Genomic DNA, 23,823 nt, shown 5'->3' on the forward strand with positions numbered 1-23,823 from the left:
CTTTTCAATTCACTCCAATGACATAGACTCATTGCTTTGTTTCCATTTGTGTGTCCGTGCATCAAGATATTTCCACCTCCCAAAGTTCAGTGATCCAGTAAACACTGATCATATATAATGTGAGCTCCTCAGCTCAAGCAGGGCACATTCTTGTGTCCCATCTGCACTATTTTGCAGTCGTTTGTCCCGTTGCACATGCAGTAGATGGATGTCTTTGGTCACTGAGATGTTATTTTATCATCTTATGACACGAGCGCTGTATGAAGACATTGTGTCATGTTAAAATAGCTCAACTAATGACACAGCAGATTGCTAATGTGAGTTTAAACAGTTCTAACTCTATATAACTCTTGTGAAAAAAGAAGATTACAGAACTAATATCATTTTAAAAGAATATAGTGAAAACTCAATGTAATGATTTCAGACATTTTAATGGGATTAAATGAAAATGCATTACAGTTTAAATTGATATCAAATGTAATTAGCTGAAATGTATATGCAAGTACAGTTTTTATTTATTTACTACAATTATACTACAAGTGTACATTCGGCACAATTAGCACAGTTCTTTTTCACAAGGATACGATTGGACTAGCAACAGATCTATTCTTACATATTATGACATAAATTTGCAGATATTTCCAGTGTACGATGAATTGGAACGTGACAGTGACCTCTGACCCCAAACACACATCACCGCTAGAATCCGACTGCAGATAAACTGGCGGAGTGTAATGAGTACGTCAGTATCACACACATAGTTCTGTGGGAAGGTCATGTTGAGCAGGAAAAGCAGCCGGACAAATTGAGTCACTAGATTTTCCAGCTCAGCAGCCATCATCACCCTCTTTCACCGAGACACACACTCACACTTATCTCTGTCCCAAGTCCTCCATCAGTCAATAATTAGCATTTACACATATTTTTGGTGGAGTACATGGACTCACTGACCGTCTGTGTGTTTTTATTTGATGGTGGAAACTTGTCACATGACACCTAGACTTTGGAATAATTAAGATTTTTCATGTTTTTGAAAGAAGCCTCTTTTTCCTTTTCTACCCCTTGGCTGCATTTATTTGATCAAGAAGAAGGAAGAGGAAAGAGAAAGAGAAAATGATGACAGAATGTTCATCTCTGAGTAAACGATCCCTTTAGGGGCCGTTCACATTTTGCGTCTTTTGTGCGCGCAAGTTCGTTATTTCCAATGTAGGCGCGTGGCATGCGCGCTCATAATGGAAGCAACGCGGTCAGCGACGCGCACGCGGTGCGACACGCCCATTTTTTCCAGGCGCGTCCGCACCGCATCGAGTTAAAAACATCTCAACTTTTCAGAATGCCGCAAGTGAACATGTGACAAGAACTAACCAATCAGCTTCATCCTTTCCCGTAACAACGTTGATGGATTGCAATTTTGAAATAAATTTAGTAGCAGCGCTACTGCGAGCGATTTTTAGTGCTGCAAATCCATTTATCCTTTGCTGAAATTTCCGCGTCTTCATGAAGAGAGCACCTCATGGTTGCTTAGCAAAGACAGACGCCTCAGGGGAGCTTCTGTCAGAGCACTTTGGAAAGAAGGAGAAAGCGGCGCGCCTAGCGTTTTCCACGCGTCTTTAGGCGCGATATGTGAACAGCCTCTTAAGACACAATGTCAGAGATGATGTTTAACAACGACGTCAGCATCGTCATCTTCATTGAACCAAAGCCTCCTGTGATATTGAGTCACCTCCTTCTCCTGTCTTTCTGATGAGCGTATGATGATAAACATTAAATTTCTGCCTGAAAAGGATTTGATTTTCTCCACTCACAGTCTGTGTGTGTGTGTGTGTGTGTGTTGTGGAGGTGGGTTAGTGTGAAGGCCCCTCTCGTACAAGGCCCCCTGACTCACCCAGACACCAAGCGTCTAGACCATATTCATGATCCATCTGTCTGAGCGAGCGCTACGCTACCGCCGTGGCCATTAGAATTGAAATCATTTTGCCCCCCCCCCCCCCCCCCCCCCCCATCTCTCGTTTTGCCTCCTCTGTGTCTCTCTTGCTCGCTGTCTCTTTCTCGACACAAAAATCAGCACTCCTCGGCTTCTGAAAATTCAATCACGGCGCACACAGGTGTCTCTAAAATAGCAGCCAGCCGCAGACGCTTTCATTAACATGCGGCCCAGACTGCTAAATATTTTAAGTGCAGCAGTTGGACCCGTTCCATCGGTAAAGAGTGGCCCTTGTTCAGCAGACAGCAGGGAAAAAATAGAAAAAAGTATGTTAAATAAAGCACACAAAACCGAGCAATCCCAGCGTGGGGAGTGTTCACGAAGAGATGGCTGCTGGGGAAGGAGAAAGAGAAAAAAAGGAGGAAATGGACACGACAAATTCACTGAAAATGTAACTCAAACTCAGTTTATCCAAGATGCAAATGAGTTTGTTTCTTCATCAGATTTGGAGAAATGTACTCGTTCACCAATGGATGCTCTGCAGTGAATGGGTGCCGTCAGAATGAGTTTCCAACAGCTGATAATAACAATCCACGTGTGATTCACACGACTCCAGTCCAACATATTGTTGCTTCTCGCTAAAATACCAGAGTCCTCTATTCATAATATTGCTTTTTTTCCAGTGAAAAAGTTGTCTTGTCTGAATCAGGAGAGAAATCTGCAGAGATCAAGCACCGTTTACAAAAACTAAATAATTCTATATTGGTGGATTTTGATGTGAGAGGACAACATAGGAATGATTTTTCACACGCGTTATTATGGATTATTTGACTAGAAACAATGGTTTGAATTAAAATTAAAATTAAGTTAAAACACCTCAATGATTTTCACTTTTCATTTTTCCCTTCACAGTACATCAATTGATAGACGGGAGTGGTGTGGATTACTTATGGATTATTGTGATGTTTTTATCAGCTGTTTGGACTCTCATTCTGACGGCACCCATTCACTGCAGTGCATCCACTGGGGAGCTAGTGATGAAATGCTACATTTCTACAAATCTGATGAAGAAACAAACTCCTCTACATCTTCATGTCTACTTTAAAACTAAAATAAATAGACGTAAAAACTAAATTTAAAAAATGAATAGAACAGCTTACTGTTCACCTATCACCAACCCTGTTTGTCCCCTCGGCCAATCTAAATGTATTTGAGAGTGAATAATAGTGTTAAGCATCAAAGCAGAAAATCAACTGACCATAAGTTTTCTTTCTATTAGAGTCAGCGACTTCCAAAGAGAGCAGAGCTCAACAGAATATGGAGAGGACAGCACTGGTGAATTAAAAGCAGCTAATTCGGCTCAGTCCTAAAATGAACCTTGAGCACCTTTGTTGAAGTTTAAAAGCGTTAACCATCTGTCTGGATGTTTCTTATGTTAACTGGCCTTGCAAGATAACTGATATCAAGCAAGAGTCAGAGTGTGTGTGCGCGGTAAAGATGTAGAGCTCACATATTCATCTACAAACAGTGTCCACATAAAAAACACAGATTCGAACACTTGTGGGCACACATTCATGCACATGATGGAAGGAGAAGGTCATACAAATAACTACCCAAACCGATTCGGTAAAAGCTCATATTAAGCAAACACATAAAAGCAGTGAGCAAGCAAAAGACAAAGCAACAAAAACATGCAACCTTCAACAACAACCAGTCTAGCACTGATGCCGACAGAGTCAAATATAATGATGCATTCGGCTTTCAAATGGACAGAAGATAATGCTGAGCACAAAGACTGCTCAGCACAGAATTATGTTCTAAAATGCACAGTATGACTGCAACAACTACTAAATAAATACAAATATATATATATTTTTTAAAGACATTTAATATTTTTAGGACACTAAAAGTATATTTTGTATATTTTATATTACTCATCAATACTGAAAATTTTGTTTTTATAAAAATACTAAGCAGCAAATACATGTTTTCAACAAGATTTTTTTGTTCTCACCATATTATACTGATTTCTGAAGGATCATGTGACATTAACATGTGACATGTGATATTAATAGAAATAAACTGCATTTTGTTTCTGAATTGTAATATTATTTCACAATATTGTCTAATTAAAAACCACAGCCTTAAGCACAGCAGTGTGACTTCTTTTAAAAACAATTTTAAAAAATCCTTTTAAAAAAAAAAAAAATCTTACCAACCTCAACATTTTTATAGTAGTGAACATTTGAATGTTATATTCTTTAAATGCAAAAATTTCCCATTTTTAAAACAATGCATCATACAGTTGCTGTCTTGTTACCAGAGTGCAATAATATCAATCAAATGATATTTGTGATTAAACATCATATTTAAGATTAAAGATTCTTTATGCATCCCAAATAATGCTATTTTACATGAATATTAACTTTAATTTAATCACAGAAAAAACTAAGTTAAATGTTGATATGTTCAGAGGAGGGAATAGCACATTTTAACCTCTGATTTGCTAAAACTTTGGTTGTGGTTTGGTAACTTTGGTTATTTAAAATGCTCTGCTGCTAGTATTGCAACCTTTAGCTTTTATTTTTAAAACAATTTTCACACAATGTGTAGTATACATTACATATTTCAGTTTGTACAATGCTTGATAGAGAATACAGAGTAATATTGGATAAAACCAGAATAAATCTGACTGGATAAGCCCCTTTCATTGCACAGCTAACGCACATCAGCTGAAATTCTGTTTAAATGCACCAAGTCAACATATCTGCAGTATCATCTACAGTTATGCTAATGAACTGTATTCCTCAGCAGAAGAGTTGTTCTCACACTTGTGCTCGGTATGTTTCTAGCATAATTGTGGTAAGATAACTGCACCACATGGCATCTTGTGGCATAATGCTGTACAAAGTATCAATAAAACAGGATGATCAGCAAATACAACAGCAGAGAGCACAAAGCAAAGAGATCTGGGCGACACCACAGACCTATATTTTACAGTCGCATAACAGCAGTTCAGCTGTTTTCAAAATAGTGCAGCTTTTCCAGTAGCAAGCCATTATTCTTCCCAATGAGTAAGTGTCATGTTGCTGTTTTTATGTCACTTTTATAATGCACAGCCAGCCTTGCAACTGATTCAAACACACTAGTAAACTGTTGCTCTCCAGCACCAAGTCTGATTTGTTTTTGTGAGTTGGTTCATTTGGACCTGGGTCAGAAATTAACTTTTCCATTTGCATCTTTATCGTGAACTTGTGGGCCATTTTTGTTCATTTTGGTGTAATTTTTTACATAAGCCCATTAACCAAAGAAAGCAATGGTTTCATTTCATTTTACGCCACATAAACAGTGCTCTTTTTGAACCACATAATCGAATAAATATTTAATTCAAAGACACAAAATCACTTCAATGCATGCAGCTACTTTTGGTTTGACTTTTTCTGAAGGGTATTTTGACTGTAGCCCAGTGGTTTTCTACAGTAGCTGATGCAATATCACCTGTCAGAGATGCAGAGGTGGGCGGACGGACTTACACTGGATGGTGTCTGGAGGTGGAGGTACAGCAGCAGGACAGTGCTCCTCATCACTGTTGTCTCCACATTCATTCAGATGATTGCAAATCAGCGAGAGAAGTTTCAGACATCTGCCATTGGTGCAGTGGAACTTGCACTCTGCAGTAAGACAAAGAGAGAAATGCGTCTTCTAGGATTGTTATGACACAATGCGGCACTATTATACAACTGAAGGCATCACATACCAGACAGACTGAATAATTAAGCATTTGCAGGTTGATGCAATGCACCACATGCACAATTACATCTCAGCTTTGGGTGGAGCGCCAAGACGAGCAGATATTTCAAAACTTTATAGTCTACCCAGTTGCTCTAAGACTAGTCTAAACCTCAGACGGTAACGCCCATGGACCGTCTGATGGATATTGCACACAGAAATGTCAACAGCAGGCTAAAACCGCAAGCTCCAATCTGATTGGCTGCCTTCCAAACAATTTATGTAATTCAGAGTGCACAGGTTTTAAATCAGCTCATCAGTTTGCTGATGTGGTATCATCTATTATAGATTAGTGTTTCCAAAACATCTTGTCAACAAACTGTGGTTGGTTGCTTCACATGTCAGTCGTCTTCCTGTAAATAATATATATTATTTATACTAATTGTAATACCAAGGAAAGCTTTCTAATTCACACTTTTTGTTTCTTATTTCAGCCTTCAAATTAAAAAACAACATTTATTTTAATAGTCCTAATTTTAGTTAATAATAACACTGGAACAGGCTCAAATTTAAGTCATCATTAGCTGTAAATCATGGCACTTTAATGATGCTTGTTTCCTTTTTTGAAAGCCTGAGGATGTGCATCAGTGTCACTGTGTGGAAGAGAGCAGCTCAGACATTCTGCAAAGCCTCTCCTCTTTTGAAGTCTCACGAGTTTGGCGATTAAATGATGACAATTAACATTTCTGGGTGAACTGTTTCTATAAGGAATCGATCAACAGCACACGAAGATCAAACATGAGCTTAAATAAAGACAATGTAATTTGATTAGAAAAAGCCTTCTTAAAGAGCTTTGTTAGTCAGGAAACTTAAAAGATCTCGAGGGAGGGAACATGAGGCAGTTGTTCGGCAGTCTGCTGTGAATAAAAGAGGTCAGGGCTGTTATGATTGTGTTTTACAGGGTCTGTAATCTACCCAGACTCATGATGCGTGACCTGACGCCGCACCCGATGACATAACATGTACCATAAAACCTTCACTTCAAAACCATTTCTGCGAGCTTGTATCAGGCAGTCCACCGGCCGCTGTCTCGTCTGTGGTGTTAATCGCAGATTTGATCACCAGCAGGGGAAATGAGACACCGTGTTTGAGACGCTAGTCTCTACACAACGCCCAAACAAACTCAAACACACTCGTGAGGACAGACAAGTATCTATCTGTCTCGAGCAGACAGCCTGGCATGTCACTCAGGTTCAGGATGATCTAGAAATGTAGAGCAAAATCTGAGCCATGCAGACAATTTCTGAACAAACGGAGTGACATAATGCTAGGGTGCTTGGGTTCATGGCTTTCAAATCAATGAAAGAATTTTGTTTTGTTTTTTGAGGCACTTGAAGCAAATTAAATATACAAGAACAGAACTGTTATGACTGTTGTACTGCTGTAACTGTTTCTGTATATTCTCTAAATATTTGAATTTGTGTACAAATATTAATGAAAATGAAAATTATTATTTTTATTTTTTTTGCCAGTCCAATATTGTACCATTTTAGAGTAATCCAACACAGAAATGAAAATTAAAATAACTTGTGGCTGGTTGCTTTACTTTTTGGTCAGTCTCTTCCATAAGGCTGTGGACTTTATGCCATCACTCAGACATAAGTATATCTGATTTCTTCCCCATTTCTTCATCTACCAGAATAAAAACACAGTCAATTTATTTGTTTAGTGATTTTTACAATACACATTGCTGTTTTACAGAAAATTATGACATTAATGTTAATCTTAATATTTCCATGCCTTATTGTTGCATTTAGCAGATTAATGTTGGTAAATTATACTTTACATTTTGTGATAATACAAGCAATCAAGCAGTACAGATACAGATAACACTTTGCAAATTTACTGCATGTACACGGTAAAAAAATAAAAAATAGTGGAGTACATTTTATATTTTACACATTTATTTAAAGTGTTACTTTTGTCCCCTTGCAAAATGATTTTTTTTTATTGAAAACTGATTTCTCTCCGCTTAAGCATATTAAGTTGGACATAATTAGATATATTTATAACTTTATGTAAAGACCTGAGAGATAATATAGTTAACATTTTCAGCAAAATAAAATAAAAATCAGGCAGTAGAGATTTGTTATAGTATACATCACTTCACGTGAATATACATATGTGTATTTGTGTGTAAGATATAAAATGAGCTTTGCTGATAATAGAGCTCATGGTTTTCAACAATATAGTCTACTGTAATAATGTATCCAGGTAAGGCTGTATATACTAATATTAGTTGTATTATTAATTATTAATTTAAATCTAAGTCTAATCACTAAAACTATTTTTTTTTAAATTTAAGTCTAATGACTTTGAAAAAAAGCATCCCGATACTCAACAAGCTTCTTGATTTGAGGTATCAAACATGTCTGTATCAACAGTCAAGGACGCACATTTGCGTGACCAACTTGAATCAGATGCAATTATCGACCGCACATTAAACTCCTAATTGCACAGATTCCTTCGATTACATTTTCTGTAAGTTACATTGATGTGCCAGGAGTTGATGTAAAGTAACTGCCTTTATGAGTGAGTCATTGAATCATCCAGTCAAATGATTCATTCAACAACGCAGGGGTGCATTTCCCAAACGCATAGTTGCTAACTAACTAACTACAATTTCCCATTGCCAACCAACTAAGATGCTAACAGGTTAGCAACTATGCTTTTGGGAAACGCACCCCACATCAATTCAGGGATTAAAATGAATTATTGAATGGTTCACTCAACCGATTCATTCAAAAGCTCTGATTTATTCAAGAAACAAGAAAAATGGGTCTTTGTGAGTGAATAATTACTCAAGTATAAATTTTTCGTTTGATTAGTGATTCGTTTTGTCGTGTGACGCTTTAAACGCTCTCATCATTCATCAGCTGGAAAAAAAAAAATCTGTAAGTGATTCCAATGTTAAAATTCCTCTGTGCCATTATCTTTATAACTGTGGTGTTGACTTCTGCTATCTTGTTGAATTAAGAATGATTTTTTTAAACTATATATATATTGTTAATATCCTTGGCGTGAGCAGGCCTTTAGGCTGTTGTTTAGTACATTTGTCAGTGTGTCTGATGCAGCAGTTGTCTTGCAATAGAGCAAGACACTCTCTCTCACATGCTTTCCATGTCTGCTCAGCCAAACTGATGCTCTATGACCGCTCTCTGTGTCATCGGCCGCTCGTCTCACAATCGCATGCCATTCTCATGACTCATCCGAGCCTGATAAGACCTCGAACCACCCCGCGTGTCTGGGTTCTCCTCCCTGGTCCAGCTGTTGATGTCACCTGCCCTCCGCTCCCCTGAAGCAGTCAGACAAGGCCATCTGTGTGCGGCTGCTTGGCCGGTGGAGATCATGGGATGGATGGGTGTGAAAGAAGTCTCAGTGCCTAAATTTAACCAAGCACTTGGGATTTGGAGTCCGCTGGCAAGTTCAGGCCAATTGTGCTAGCTGTTCATGACTGCGGTTCGTTGTCTTATTTATTTTTTTTTCTTAATTTTCCACTTGACATCATGAAACTGCCATAATGTGACCATAAAGTGAAACAGGATTTCCAACAGGAAAAATTAATGTAACACTTTGCATTAGGTAACACGTATAACTAGTACCCAGTTGCTTATTAGCATGCATATTACTACCATATTGGCTATTTCTAAGTGCTTACGATGTACATATTAATGCCTTGGCTTATTCTGCATGACCATATTCTAGATCATTTAAGCGACCCAATTCCTACACATCACTAGTACAATGAATACCTTATTGGGGAAAAATTCTTAGTTAATAGTGAATGTGTTACCAAAAAAAAAAAAAAAAAACAATGAATGACGGGACTTGATTGGATCATGGACAGTGGGCGTTCCATTCCAGAATAGGCTCCTCCCATCCTGAAGCACCACCAGTGCCAACTTTTGGATGCCTTGGATGCAGAGAATGACAGTGAAGTTTACTTAAAATTATTGGCTATTATTGTTGTACACTTTATTACGTAAGTGTTAAGTGACATTAACTGTAAAGACTTAAGAAAGCCTGGATTGCTTACATTAGTAGCCTTAATCAATGACTAAAGGCACCAATATACATCAAGCTTAATTGAAGAACGAACTGATGTCGTCATTTCGAACAAAATCCAGCCAAAACTAAACTAGTTCTGGGAGATGTCTGTGGGAAAAAATTGAACACAATGGAGAGCTGCTTTATAGTGGCAGATTAAGTTGTAATACTGATGAAATGAAACACTGGCCCTGTTTGTATGTTTAATACCACTGATTGTTTTTAAGATATACACTCACCGGCCACTTTATTAGGTACACCTGTTCAATCGCTTGGTAACAAAGATAGCTAATCAGCCAATCACATGGCAGCAACTCAATGCATTTAGGTATCTAGATGTGACTCAATTATTCACTCGTTACAACAAGGTATGCAGAAAACCATCTCTGAATGCACAATGCATCAAACCCTGAATCATATGGGCTACAGCAGCAGAAGACAGGAAACAGAGGCTACAAATCACACATGCTCACCAAAATTGGACATTAGAAGATTGGAAAAACATTGTCTGAAAGTGTTTACAAATCAGTTTAAATGATTTGTTCAATTCCCTACACACATTGAGTTTTCTGAGGTTTTTCAATCGTACCTACAGTCAATAGAAAGCACATCTGAAAATTCTATGGTTGAACACTGCATGTTTTGTCTCAGAATGATTCTACAGGAATACATTTGATTTCCTTTCATATAAGTAATACATTGTAGTAGTGGTAAGCTATCTATTATGACTTAAAGTATATGATTAGTGTATGAAGTAAAACATGAAATGAATGAAAAGTGTCGATTGCAGCATTGAATTCACGGTAGTTTTAACTTATTACGTTGCATCAGAATTCTTTTTGAGCACGGTTTGCAGCAGTAAGCATTGTAACCAATCACACGCTTCTGTTGAGCTCATTAAAATAATGTGCAATCAGAAGCGTTCTGATTGGTTACTGCGGATAACTCTGGGGTAGCATGCGCTCACTGACTGAATTCTGAATCATCGTTGGTCAATTCTCTCATCAGCATGAACAACAAACTGTAGAAAAGAAATTGATTGTGCAAAGTAGACAGCATCAGTGATTATATCGGGTGTTTTTGTTAGTGTATAATTCACATTAGACTAAAGTCGTGGAGTGCTTCAGTGTTCTTTGCTCACTTCCTTTATATAATCTATTCTTAGTTTGTACAATGTTTTGTTTGTCATGCTACTGAAATAACCAATGAGACGTTTGATTATCTATTCTGTAAAAAGCAATTCATAAACGGTTCACGATTTTCCAGTTTCTATCAGATCTCATATGCATCAATGAGCATTATTGCAATAATAAACAATAATGATTTTTATATGTATGTATAATATTGTGGCTTCACCCTAGCTCTAATGAGATCCTGTTTTTGTTTTTTATTATTAGATAACAGATTGATTGAAGTAACTGGTTAAATTTGTGAAATTAAATATGGTTAAAACATATTTAATAAGGTAGTTATAAAATTGCCCTCAAGTAAATAATGCAGGGGCAAATGTTGCCATTTAACTAGTAACTCACTACTTGAGTAGTTTTTTTCATTGGATACTTATTTTACTCTTGCTCAAGTATCTATTAAGATTATTTTTACTTTTACCGGAGTAATTACTTCTATAATTACTTGTACTTTTACTTGAGTACCATTTTTTGCATACTCTACTCACCTCTGACTTTTAATGACAGTTATTTACTTATTGTTATTTACTTATAGCAACTTGACAATGAAGTATGTCTCGTTACAGTTAGCATTACCGAATGGAAAATAATAACTGTTTACAAACAGGTTTCTGCCAATGGTTGGACAAAGGGCTAGTCCCGCCCTCAGATCCCATCACTGGTCGAGTTAAAGTTGCCATGTAAAGCTGGATGGGGTGGTTAAACGAACAGAGCAATCTTCTGATAGTGCCACAAAGCTGCAACATTTACAAATCAACCTACGAACTTCTTACCGATAGTTGCCTCTGCATGCTAAGCTGGCATAGGAGAAAGACGAAAGAAGTCAGACGCACACACCACCTTTAAAAAATGTGTATCAGTTTATTAGCCGGAAACATAGTGTGTGTTTCACTTCTTAAAAATGGATTGATACTTTTCCGTCTAGTTTTGGATAACATGGCTTGTTGTATTACACCTGTCTTGAGCACTTCTCCGCTGGATTTCTCCTCCAAATGCTGCAAAATGAGTTTTGTTCCTAATACCTTTAATCTTATTTGGACCTCGTCTCCCACACATCATGCTATATCTTTTGTCACTTTCAACACTCCCCTCCCTGTCTTTCTCCCTCAGTCTGTGTCTGTCGCCGCCTCCAGGTCTTGGCTCCTTTATTATGAAAAGAAAATAAGCCTGCGAAAATTTCTGCGCCAAATTTGCCGGCACATTGAGGGGGAGCGGTGTGTGTCGTGGTGAGAAGCGAATGGCCTCCGCCGGCTGAGCTCGGATAATTAAGTGTGCATGCATAGCAGAACCGAGTCAAAAAGTGCGAGACGGAGCAGCCGTCGCAATATGTTCCCACTTTATTAACATTTCTGAGTAAAATGTAAAACAGACAAGGAGTAGACACTGTTCTACATATAGCTGGTGTGATGGTCTTTTTTTAAAGTTGAAAATTATTAAGCTAATTTTGAAATGTCAGTAACTTAAAGAGACAGATTTAAAGTGCACTGGTGCTTTCAAACAGGTCGGTCCACCGCCACGGCTCAAACCCTAAAACAAGCACAGCTAGCCAGAGTTTAACCCTGCGAGTCATCTCCCTCGTTCCTCTTTGTTTAGTACCGCCGTATTCCCCGGCATTCGGCCCACTTTAAACTCCCCCAACCTATCCGGACCTCCCTACGCAAACCTGTGTGCTGTGGGCTCACAAAATGACGGGAATCGATTTGGAAGCTGTCCACACTCAAAACGCCTCTGCCATGAAACACCAACACAATTCCTACTCCATGAAGACTAAAGTATGTGTGTGTGAAGTGAGTGAGTGAGCACAAGCATCAAAACTGAGTAGCTTCGGCCTCTGTTGCTAGGCAAAATCATGAGCAAATTAAATCAAATCATATCAACGCAAAAACAGTGGCTGCATACATCTCTGTGATTGGGATAAAATGAACTTTAAATAGCTTTTAAACGAAAAGCGACTTGACTGATCAATGCTACAGACATACATCTAACAAATTACATGATAGTTGGGTTGTTATTTATAGTATTTTGTCTAATTACATTTACTAGGCTTTGTGATTGTCTCTCTCAAATGGTTTTTAAGTAATAAACCATGGTCATTTTGTATTTTAGATAACTTAAGTTACAATAGTTCACAAAAATAAGCATTGTCATTATTTACGCACCCAAATGTCAATCCTTTCTTGCATGGAACATAAACAAAGATATTTTGAATAATGTTCAAGCTGCTCATTTCCATGCAACAAAATTATAACTGAAGGATTGAGAAAAAAAAAGAAAAGAAAACAAGTATCCTTTTATTAAAAATTTTCACAAATTTTTTAAATTAAACTATGGTATGTTTTAGCAAACTAATTGCATGTCATGTTTGAATTAAACGCAAAGAACAACACAACACACAAGTCACTAGCTTTATGGATGCTTTTAGAAGCACCTTTTTGACATTATTCTTTTGAGATCCACAAAAGTCTTAAAGGTTTGGAACGACATGAAGGTGAGAAAATAATGACACAATGGTCATTTTTATGTGGATTTCAAACCAACATTATAGCGTTTGTTTGGTTTTGCTAAGTTGAAGTGTTTCATTCTGTTGTGATTTCTTTGACTGACAGGTTGCCTGAGACCGTGGGCCAGCGCTCTTGCCCCTCAGCTGGAGAGCCCATCACATGCTTTTGAACAGAATGTTCTGGATTTTCATTTCTCTCCATGATGAATAAAATAGCAGAACATTGTGACCCCGGCTCAGCTTGGGGGCCATCCAGTTGTTAAAACAATATCCTCTACCTCAGGTCTCTCAGGAATTTTTGGATGTATGGCTCCAAATTCCACTCCAAGTTCAAATTCCACATCTGATATTAAAAGGCTGGATACTGGAGTATTTTCAGTGTCAGCACTTGGCCGGCCCTGAACAAAGGCAGAAGTTTCACTTTCTGAAAACAGTCTGTTTTTTGATTTTTGTGAAACACAACCTACCAACATGATAGGCACTCCTTCCAGTTAAAAAGTCATGTATTCTCAAAAACGTAAAGGTGAACTAAGCAACTTTTCATTAATAAGTAAATGATTTGACTTTATTCAAACACATATAGGGCGTCGTGCTCTAATATTTTTAAAGGGGTGCCAGTGGCGGTCCGGCCTCACTTCTTTCACCAAGTAAGTTTGCACCTGAACAGCAATCCATAGCACCATTTTGAGTACCAGGGGGTTATCAGATGATGCTAATGATTGGCAGAAGGTATAACTCAATTGACCTTTCACAGGGAGTTTGATTGACAGGAAATCTGACCAATCATAGCAGAATCTACCAATTTGTCCAACAAACAAACCAGACAAGAGAGTAGATGAATGTCAGTGGACTTCAACGGGAACATTACTAGGTAATTACTAATATATTTTGCCACCTGGTAATTATTATTATGAATAATAACAAGGGTTGCTAAGGGGTGGAAAATTTCTGGTAAATTTCCAAGAACATTTAGAACTTTTGGAAAGTTTCTGGAAATTTACCAGAAACGTTCCACCCCTTTGCAACCCTAATAATAACATAATAACAATCTAAAAAGACGAATAATGACATTACTTATCCTTTTGTTGTGGATATAAAAAGGGAAAGGTAACTTGTGTGGTTATGTGATAACTGCAGCAACTATGAGGACCCATAGATAATCTTGATAATTGATGTGAAGTCTACGTCTTCAAGCAACTGTGCATCAATTGTAGCATGTAGCTTAAAGTATTATTAATTCACTTATGTGTAAAACTTAATTGAGACTCAGGAGACTTTAGGAGAAATTTAAGTTACTTAGTGCAAGGGGTAAGGCGATTCTTACCTGTGTTATTATTTGTGGCTGGGTAGTCAGCTGCCTGCATACTGCCCTTGCAGTAATGCTTTTGAATGCAGCTTTAACCAGTCTGGTAGAAAGAGCATTGGTGTGTGACCTCCATTTTGGATCCTCTGGTTCAGCTCATGTGTGGCAATTACTCTATAAACCCTCTGAGCCAAAGGAAGTGCTGGATTAGCTAAATGACCCCTTAAAAACTCACTGTTGTTAAAATGCTTGCTAAACAAGGGATCCTATCCTCCAAGCCATGGATATGCAGCCATGGCCAACTGTGCAAAGTTTCACTCTAAAGCTTGGAAGTGTTTGACGTGTCTTCTAGCACTGTCTTTCTTTCCACTTTTCAGGCTTGGCATGTGAGTGACACAGATGCCCATAGGCACCGTCCTATCCGATGTGACAGGGGTGTCATCCTTCTTCAGGAGTGCTGGAGTTTCATCTTAGGAGAACTGCGGAGAAAAGAGAAAGAGATAACTGGTTAACACGATTATATTTGAACAAGTGATTCCCGTTCCCCTTGGCTGGTTCATTTCGGAAGAGAAACATATGGAAGGCTACACTGGAGAAACAACCTTCTTTATTTGTTCAGATGCAAAAACACAGCAGGGTGGCACTTTGAAATCTGGAGGTAAATATAACTGGGGGTGGCGTGCACACCTCTGAAAGTAAAATCATCTATACTTCAAACACAAAGGGGAGAAGAGAAGTCCGCTCAACAAGAAAAGGCAAGCAAAACATTGTTAGCAAAAGTACAAATGTTAGAGAAAAGACAACGCTAATAATATAAATATGTGTAGGGCAGCTCTGGACATGGCAGTCTGGGTTTGATGGCTCTTATCTATCAATAGACAATGTGACAGTTAAGCCATTAGGAACAAAAGGTTAAGAAACAGCTGGACGGAGCTCAAGAGAATGGAAGTGGAATTATTTAAAAGTTGGACTATTTTTAAGCTGAAATGTTATCTTAAAAGCACAACCCTTAAGGAGGCACAAAAAAACAGCACAAGAAGCAAAGCAATGGTCAGACATCCATCTGAATCTGTAGAGCTGTAGCAGTAATAAAAGCAAAAGGCTTAAACCAGACCATAAAAAAGCACCTGTGACCTGACTGACAAAATCAGTGCTGTTTAACACCATCTGCCAATAGTCCAACTTTTAGAAATGCATCTCAAGACCTGCACATTCTGTTCCATTCTGCTGCACTCAGTCCAGATGTTTTCAAACTGAAGAACTATGTGAACACTCATTAAGAAACATGTCTGCTTGCTGTCTGGTGAACATGACCCTAAGGGACAGACTTACTAACAGATTGCGCCAGCACAAACCGTCTTTTGGCGTTAAAATAGTACTAAATACGCGCAGTGAAAAAAATCACTGAAAAGGTGTGGACACAGTTATTTTTGCACCTGACCTTTCTGAAAATTGCAGTTTGCCTTTCAGACGCACAATTTATGGGAAGAGAGTATTAAAATGTATCATGCAATTCAATTTCTAAACATTTGCGGCTGTCAAATTACTGGTATGTTCACCATTATTTAACCTTCCAAAAAAGCATGTCTTAATGCAGACGCTAATTTGCGCAGCTCTTTGTAGATTGTATTGGTCATTATGGAAATGATCTGGCAGCATCTGTGTTCTTTAATTTGCGCACTGTCAGAAAATCACCAGCATAAATTTGCACTCCCATTAGCGCTTTTATGGAATTGGACTCTAACGCTAATTTGCCCTTTGTAGTAAATCTTACCTTTAGTCAGCGAAATTATACAAAGCTCAGGGTTGAGAAAAACAACTGGTCTGTGTGCACAGATTGACATTGTGTTTAACCGTCTAATTTGAACAACAGTTGAGTTGATTATAGCGATAAGGATGTGGAGGAAGTTATGAAGGACTGAAGTTTTCTTTTTGTCCCCATGACAGAATCTGTACATTGTCTGACTCACGGCTCCGATATCATCATGCACAAGTCTAGATGCTCCCTCGCTCCTCTCCTCCTTCTTGAGGACAGTTCCTCCTTGTGTCAGCATTCTATGCGACGGATATCTCTCTCTGGAGATCGGCCAGTGTGCCGCAGCACAGTGATGAACGGAAAATGGAAGATAGGGCCTCACAGCAACAACTGCAGCGGATATAGAGTGATGCGAAGAACTGATCAGCATCATTCCTGCTCTTACTTACTGTTTCAAGTGACTATGGTACTTTCTAAAACTTCTTAAACTTTTTTGAGAAGCTGACACCGCTCGTACACCACTTGTAGGAAAACCCTAGGTATGCCACTTTGCTGCACACAAATCATTCATATCGGTCCATCTGACCATGGATCTGTTCTACAGGCCACGTCTTGTTCCACAAAACAAGGCCAAGAAAGCACATCTGAAGCTGAGGCTATCCAGGAAACATATAAATGCATTTTGGTTATGACTGAATGATAAACAAAAGGTTCTGTTAGACAGGAATCTTGAGGCTCATATTTGACATAATACTCTGACTAATCCATGCATTCCACAGTCAATGGCTGCCCATACAATCCCATTATGACACAGCCACATGGCAGCACTTTCCTTTGAGATGAGAAACGCCATAGGGCATGTTGCTCTTCTGACATTGATTAACGATCTAACAACTTACCACCATGCCAGATAAAGGCAGTTTGGCTGAGGGGCAAACACAAGCACACACACACACACACACACACACATAGACATATACAGTGAAGGTGAAACCTCCACCCACAGACTATCATCGTTACACTTACAGCCACGGTGTGGAGACCCAACACGCAATGTGAGAAAACACTTCCGTGCTATTTAAACTGAGCATGTGGCAAATAAAACTTGCACTTTGAGGAATGAGAAATTCTAGACCCGCACAAGCAGGAACCCTTCTGGGGAAGAGATGGATTATGGATGTTTAAAGGTAGTAGAGGACAAGGCTATTGGCACCAGGGGATCATGTATCCTAATATTTAAAGACCTACAGTAGACTGGTAACAAAAACATTGTAGGTTAAAATTCCCAAAGAGTTGATTCATGAACTACTACCATTGTGCAGTCCCTTCCCATGATTCTACAGGTGCATTTTAAATCACCTTGGATAAAAGAATAATCTAAATGACAAATTATTAAATTAGACATTAGGACTGCAGGTCAGATACTTGAATGTAATTCTTACAGTTACTGAGAGCCAAAGCACAGACCTGAGCAAAGACTTTATGGATGGATGAATTTATGGAGGTTGAATACAGGTCAAGTGCCGGTTTTCTGGTGCACTCAGGGGGGCTTTTGTAGACCAGCAAGTGAGTTGTATTAGCCAAGCCATGAAATAACTACTGCCTGGATAAGAAGCACTGACCATAAAGCACTGAGAATGGCCAGTTGTCGTAGTGTGGTCAGCAAAGTTTAGGGTGAGATGAATTGAGAGAGGTTCTTGGCTCAAAAGAAGAGTTATGTTCATATATGTTGATATATCAGAATGGCATGTCGATATCCACTCTGAGATCATAGGTGTAGACACAGATAGGAGGAAAGAAAATGTGCTGAGAATAAGCAACAAACTCTATGACAAGCAATGAATGCATTACAGATCTGAGTGCAAATGGGGAAAATAATGAGGCCAAGTACCAAACCCTGTGGTACCCCACTGCTGAAGATACAGTATAAACAATTGCTGTAAAGATGGTCCTTCTTCCATGACATGGCAGACTCGCATAGTACATATTTATTGTTTTTGGTTGGTATGGGCTAAACATGTACAATGCAATTCTGCCATGTCATGGAAGATGGACCAACTTTACACCAATGGCTGTCTGTATACCACTACCTATAAAACACAAGTTCTCCTTGACACTCAACTAAACCCCACTTCACTCTCATTGCAATTTTATGTTATTACATAGACATATGAGCACTTCACAAGCATCCTACTGCACACACCTCAGCAGGGAGCTGATGAAGAACATAAATCGGAGAGTGGGGAGCCTAACTGTGTTTACCAGATTAAACTCTGTTCTTTCCTGTGTCTGAAGAGAGTGAAATCAGAGGAGTTCCTGCTAACCACTTCTGCAATGCTTGTGTGCTGTTGCTATGGCCCTTCACTGTCACTAGGCAGGAATGAACTTGCCAGAATTTACAAATACTTATTTGCCTACAAATGATCTTTCAGTTTCAGTTTCACTGCATCCCCCTTGACCCAAACCGACTGAGAATCCCTAAACCTAATTCCCAACCCTAATCTTAATCTTAGATTTGTCTTTGGCCACACTTAGGATAACCTCCTCACTCACAATCCTAACACTTTATATAACCAGCTGTCTTATGTAACCACACATTCTCAACAGCCAGTGTGCAAATTATACAATGAGAAAACTTTTTAGTTTTCACAGTTTTACTGAGACACAGTTTACTGAGGTTTTATACATCTCACGCAACCCAGATTGCCTTTTGCAGCCGAACCAAACATCAATCTTGAGGACTTTTTCGATAAAACTTTTTTTGTGTGTGTGTTTATTTGTTATATATCCATGATCTAAAGAATTAAGGAACAGTGATCTCCAACTACAAAGTGGGATCCCATCTTATCCCTGAGAGCACAAAGCAGCAATTTTTAAAGATGGAGACCCTCCATCTATTTGGCACCAGGTGAAAATACACTTTTCTGAATAATTTGTAACCTAACTTTTGTGGCTACAGAAATATGTGGACATTTGGAACATTCTTAAAACGTGTAATAAAAAGGAAAAAAGTTCAGTATTTTGCTTCCACCTCTTCTGGGGTTTCAAGCTTTAAGTAGGTGGGTCAAACCACCCCAATCTGCAGCCAGTTGAACAGCTTTTAAGCAACTGCTGTCAGCATCAAAAGGAATATGATGTTATAAGCACCTCATGATGTTCAGCCATTATTTGGCACAGATCTTGCTTTTGCCGTAGGAGTGCCCACGTAATATCCCAGCAAGAATATTTGATGAATCTTTTATCTTATGTAAGGTCCCACATCCCATCATACTCTCCCTATCTGCTCTCCCATGAAGTTTTCCTTCTTACTTCCCCTTCATTCTGTTGTTCTTTATTATAAGGAGGTGTGAATCAGCCGGATATGCCAACCTCGGATTTCATCCTCTCAGGCATATTCTGCCACCTAAACACACACGGATACAGACACAAACCTGCAGATAACCAGCAGGGCCTATTTATAGAACATCCACCTACTCTCGAAATATCATTTTTAACATTTACCTTTTTTTTTACCACTTGGCCATCCTGAACTGGACAGGCACTCATACACACCTGTTGGCCTCAACGACCACTGATTCATTACACTCCTGTCATGCACCCAGTGTGACACAAGCCTTTTGCCTTCTCCATTAGATGAGTCACAGCTCAATTAAACCTCCCCTGGCAGACACATACACACACTTGAAGCAGACTGAGCGCTCAGGAGGGTGGCACTTGCTATAGCAGTCCTGCCTCAGGCAAATGTCTCTTCCAGACTTTTGAATATCGCCATAAAGTCTGGTCCACTTTGCAGCTTATTCTGGCCAAGAACTGTCCTAAACAGGCATGATGTGACAAAGCAACAAGCAATAATCATAAATCCAGGGCTAGACAGGATGAGTGTTTCACTTGCATTTGCAGTTAAAAATAGATGCATTCGAACTGTAAAAATATATTTAACAGCACTTGTGTGAATTAAAAAGTTCCTGCAGGTCCTTAAAAAGAAAAAAGTTTGATGAAATTTAAGGTCATAAAAAGTCTTTAATACTTGTATATCTTAGTTATAATTTTATGAGTTTTTAAATTCGGAGATGGAAAAACAGGAAATACCATACAGCCTAATGTGATTAAACTTCAAAAGGTTATGACTTGATTAAAAATAAATATGAGCGCTGCACTTTTCAAAGTAAAAAAGTGGCACTATTGCACATTCAACAGGTTCATGGTTTCAGAGCAGTTCACGATCGATGAAAACAGCACATTTCGTCAATAGACTGCTGTTCATGAATTGTAACTTACTAATGTTTATACCATAATACGTTGTAGATAGGTTGCGCATATCTATAGGAGTGCATTTTTTGATCACACTTACCTTTTTGACTGAGCAGTCAGCAATAGTAAAGAATTAACATTTTAAAATAGCACTCCCGGTGTACTTTAGGTTTGTCCAGCTTCGTTCATGCATAAAAAAATTTGTTTCATGGTTATTATTGGTATTTTGGTTACACAATAAACTGTATCTGTCATAATAAACTTTATCTGTCATTTGATTCAAATATTGTTGCTTTAGTCTTGGTTGCTCTATCACAGAAAGGAAAGACTAAGAGCATTATTAAACAAATAATATTAAAAATATAGAGTTGACTAGTATCGGCGCAATAATCGGTTTCAATAAAATCTCATTGGTCCAAAAAACGCTGTTATAGCAGCCGAGTATCTTGTAAACACATTTGTTTCCAGGTCTTACACCCGGAAGCAAAGCCAGCCAATCAGAACGCAGCTTGAGATTTTACCAAGTGCTTGCCATTTTATATGGCCAATACTGTGAAACAAAGCATGGAAAAGACTGACAGGTCCAAAACTGTTGTGGCTGTGTGCACACTGTCTGTATTTACATCTGCGATTTTAGATTATGTGTATCTTTGTTTCGTGCCGGGGTCTCATTATTGTCTGTGTGTGTGTGTGTGTGTCTGTGTGTGCATAGGGGTTCAGGGCTGAATGGTGCCAGTCGTCTGCCAGCCTCAAGATTGATTTATCAAGACACAGAAAAGGAGACAACACCCCCCTTACACCATCTTTCTGTCTCTCTCGACTTGAAAACACAAAGTCCCAAACTCACCCCCACCCCCGCCACAATCACATTTTCCCCTCAGACAAGTGCTTTGCAGCCAGAGCTAGACACGTCTCACACACTCACACGCAGGGCGGGGGCCGCTGGGGGGGACTGGCACAGAGGGGAATCATAACACATGATGCTGGCGGAGCATGTCGGAGGTAAACAGCATCATTTTCTCTTTTATTTCATTTACGACACAATAAAATATGGAAATAAAAAACGTGGGAGGACGTGTCTCCCCCTCCCTGCGCAAAAACTTCCGTCTCTCGCCTGCATCATTATCCGTCTGCGTCGTTTTCAATCGGCTGGCGAGACGGAGAGCTCACAGGGGGAAAGAAAAGCCAGCTGAACATTTTTAATCTCTGCTGTGTTCCTGACGAGAGAAAAAAATTTTTTTAGTGGATTGAGTTCTGACAGGGGCTTTTACATTTACAAAAAAAGGACTGGGGCGGTACTATAGTTATGGTATAGAAATATGGTGTTTTGATACATGCCATGGTATCAAATGATTATTGAAATTGACAATTTGATATTTTCATCATCTTGATCCGTATGACTGATCAGCAGGAGTGCTTCTGAATCTTTTCCAAAAATTACTGACAGCCTTTTTAACAACAAACAAACATAAATTTTAGAGTAAATATTGCTTAAAATAAGTGTTCATTTAATTTCATGTGTACTATATAAGATTATTTATATTCACAGGATCCAAAATAAACACTCCAAGTGCCAAATGCAAGTAAAAACTGGCTTAGGTGAAGAAATGAGTTGGCCGATAACTTTAACAGAAGCAATTTATGATTTAAGTTTAACTGAAGAAAAATATTCTGCGCCTCGTTGATGTAATCGATAAGAGCATCTCAAGGCAAATACAATCTGACTTTGAAAAAAGGAGAAAAAGTATCATCTTCAAGCTTATTTATTTTAGTGTTTCTTTTTCCATGTGGTGATACATATGTGAATAAAGAAACTAGACACAAGGTTCTTGAAATATCATTTATTATGACTTCGGAGGACTTTAAGCTCAAGACGATGAGAGTCAGATGAGTATATCAGGGGCCGAATCAGATACTTTATCTTTTTATGTTTCAGTTTGATGCCTCGTTGAAGAATATATCAGAATATACTTGTGTCTTAAGGACAGCTTTTTAAAAAAAAAACGTTGGCTGATGCAAAACGCCTGGTACAGCCGGACGACACGATCTTATATCTCTGCAGCAGAAACTTTCACAGCTCATTGGTTTGCTTTATCGGCCGGAGGAGTGCAGGCCTGGGCTCCAATTCGTCCTTTTTAATTGACCTTCTAATTCTTGCTGACGGGGTTATTTATGAGTTTCTGTCTTAAAGGAATAGTCTTTCCAAATATTAAAAAATCTCATTACAAACCCTCTACGACTTTCTTTTTCCTGTGGAACACATGAGGAGACAATCTCCACATTTATAGTTGTTGTTTTGTCTGATAGCCTCTTGCCATTCATTAGAATATAACAGTTAAGATAGTAGTAAAAAAAAGAACAAGGTGAGTAAATGATGATACGATATTCATGTTTGGGTGAACTATCCTTTAAATCAATCTCAGAGATAAATACACAAACAACAGCAGGATAGAGATGTGCTAAAATAACCACTTAGACAGAAAATGGGAGAATGTGAGTGTGATTGTCTGGTGCATGAAGACATGAGGTGTCTGTGACCTTCCTCTGGCCCTTCAGGTGTCAGCTGAGCGTCTGTCTTTGGGGGGGCGCGAGAAGACGAGAGAGAGCTGAAGAGAGAGTGCATGGAAAGGGCAGAAGCACATTAACGTCTCGTTTGGTACTGAGGGTGCCAGACTATAATGAATAAAGGAGGTGATATAAAAAAAAAGAGAGAGAGAGAAAGAGGTGTGAGGATGCCGAGCGATTTGAGAGACACAAAGGGACGCGATAAACCCTGTCAAAGGATGTTGGGAACAGAATACTACTGCAGTGCTTACTTTATACTGCACTTTATAAACTGTGCACTGCACACTATTAAAAAAAAAAACAGTTTGTGAAAAAATATGCAGCAATAAACATTTAAAACCCTGCTGTCTAACTCATGGCAGTTTGTTAAATAATTAATTTAAAAAGAAATCAAACATTATATTGCTTTTGATTAATTCGGAAACGGACGGTCGTGTGCATTGCCTAGTATCCCACGCAGTGCACTCTGGATGTAAACCACACAGTGTTTTGCCACATGTA

General features: G+C 38.6%; 1 protein-coding gene across 1 annotated transcript in view; it reads right to left on the reverse strand.

Moving 5' to 3' along the window:
* Positions 1-23,823, reverse strand: part of ldlrad4a (low density lipoprotein receptor class A domain containing 4a) — a 75,787-nt gene that overhangs the window by 32,512 nt on the left and 19,452 nt on the right. The window contains exons 2-3 of the mRNA XM_052533140.1: positions 14,772-15,229; positions 5,458-5,595 (exon numbers count right to left, since the gene is read on the reverse strand). Coding sequence (XP_052389100.1) covers positions 5,458-5,595; positions 14,772-14,811 — 178 coding nt within the window. The 5' untranslated portion in view covers positions 14,812-15,229. The remainder of the gene's footprint in view (positions 1-5,457; positions 5,596-14,771; positions 15,230-23,823) is intronic.

The sequence above is a fragment of the Carassius gibelio genome, chromosome A19 (genome assembly GCF_023724105.1).
Source record: "Carassius gibelio isolate Cgi1373 ecotype wild population from Czech Republic chromosome A19, carGib1.2-hapl.c, whole genome shotgun sequence".
Taxonomy (NCBI): domain Eukaryota; kingdom Metazoa; phylum Chordata; class Actinopteri; order Cypriniformes; family Cyprinidae; genus Carassius; species Carassius gibelio.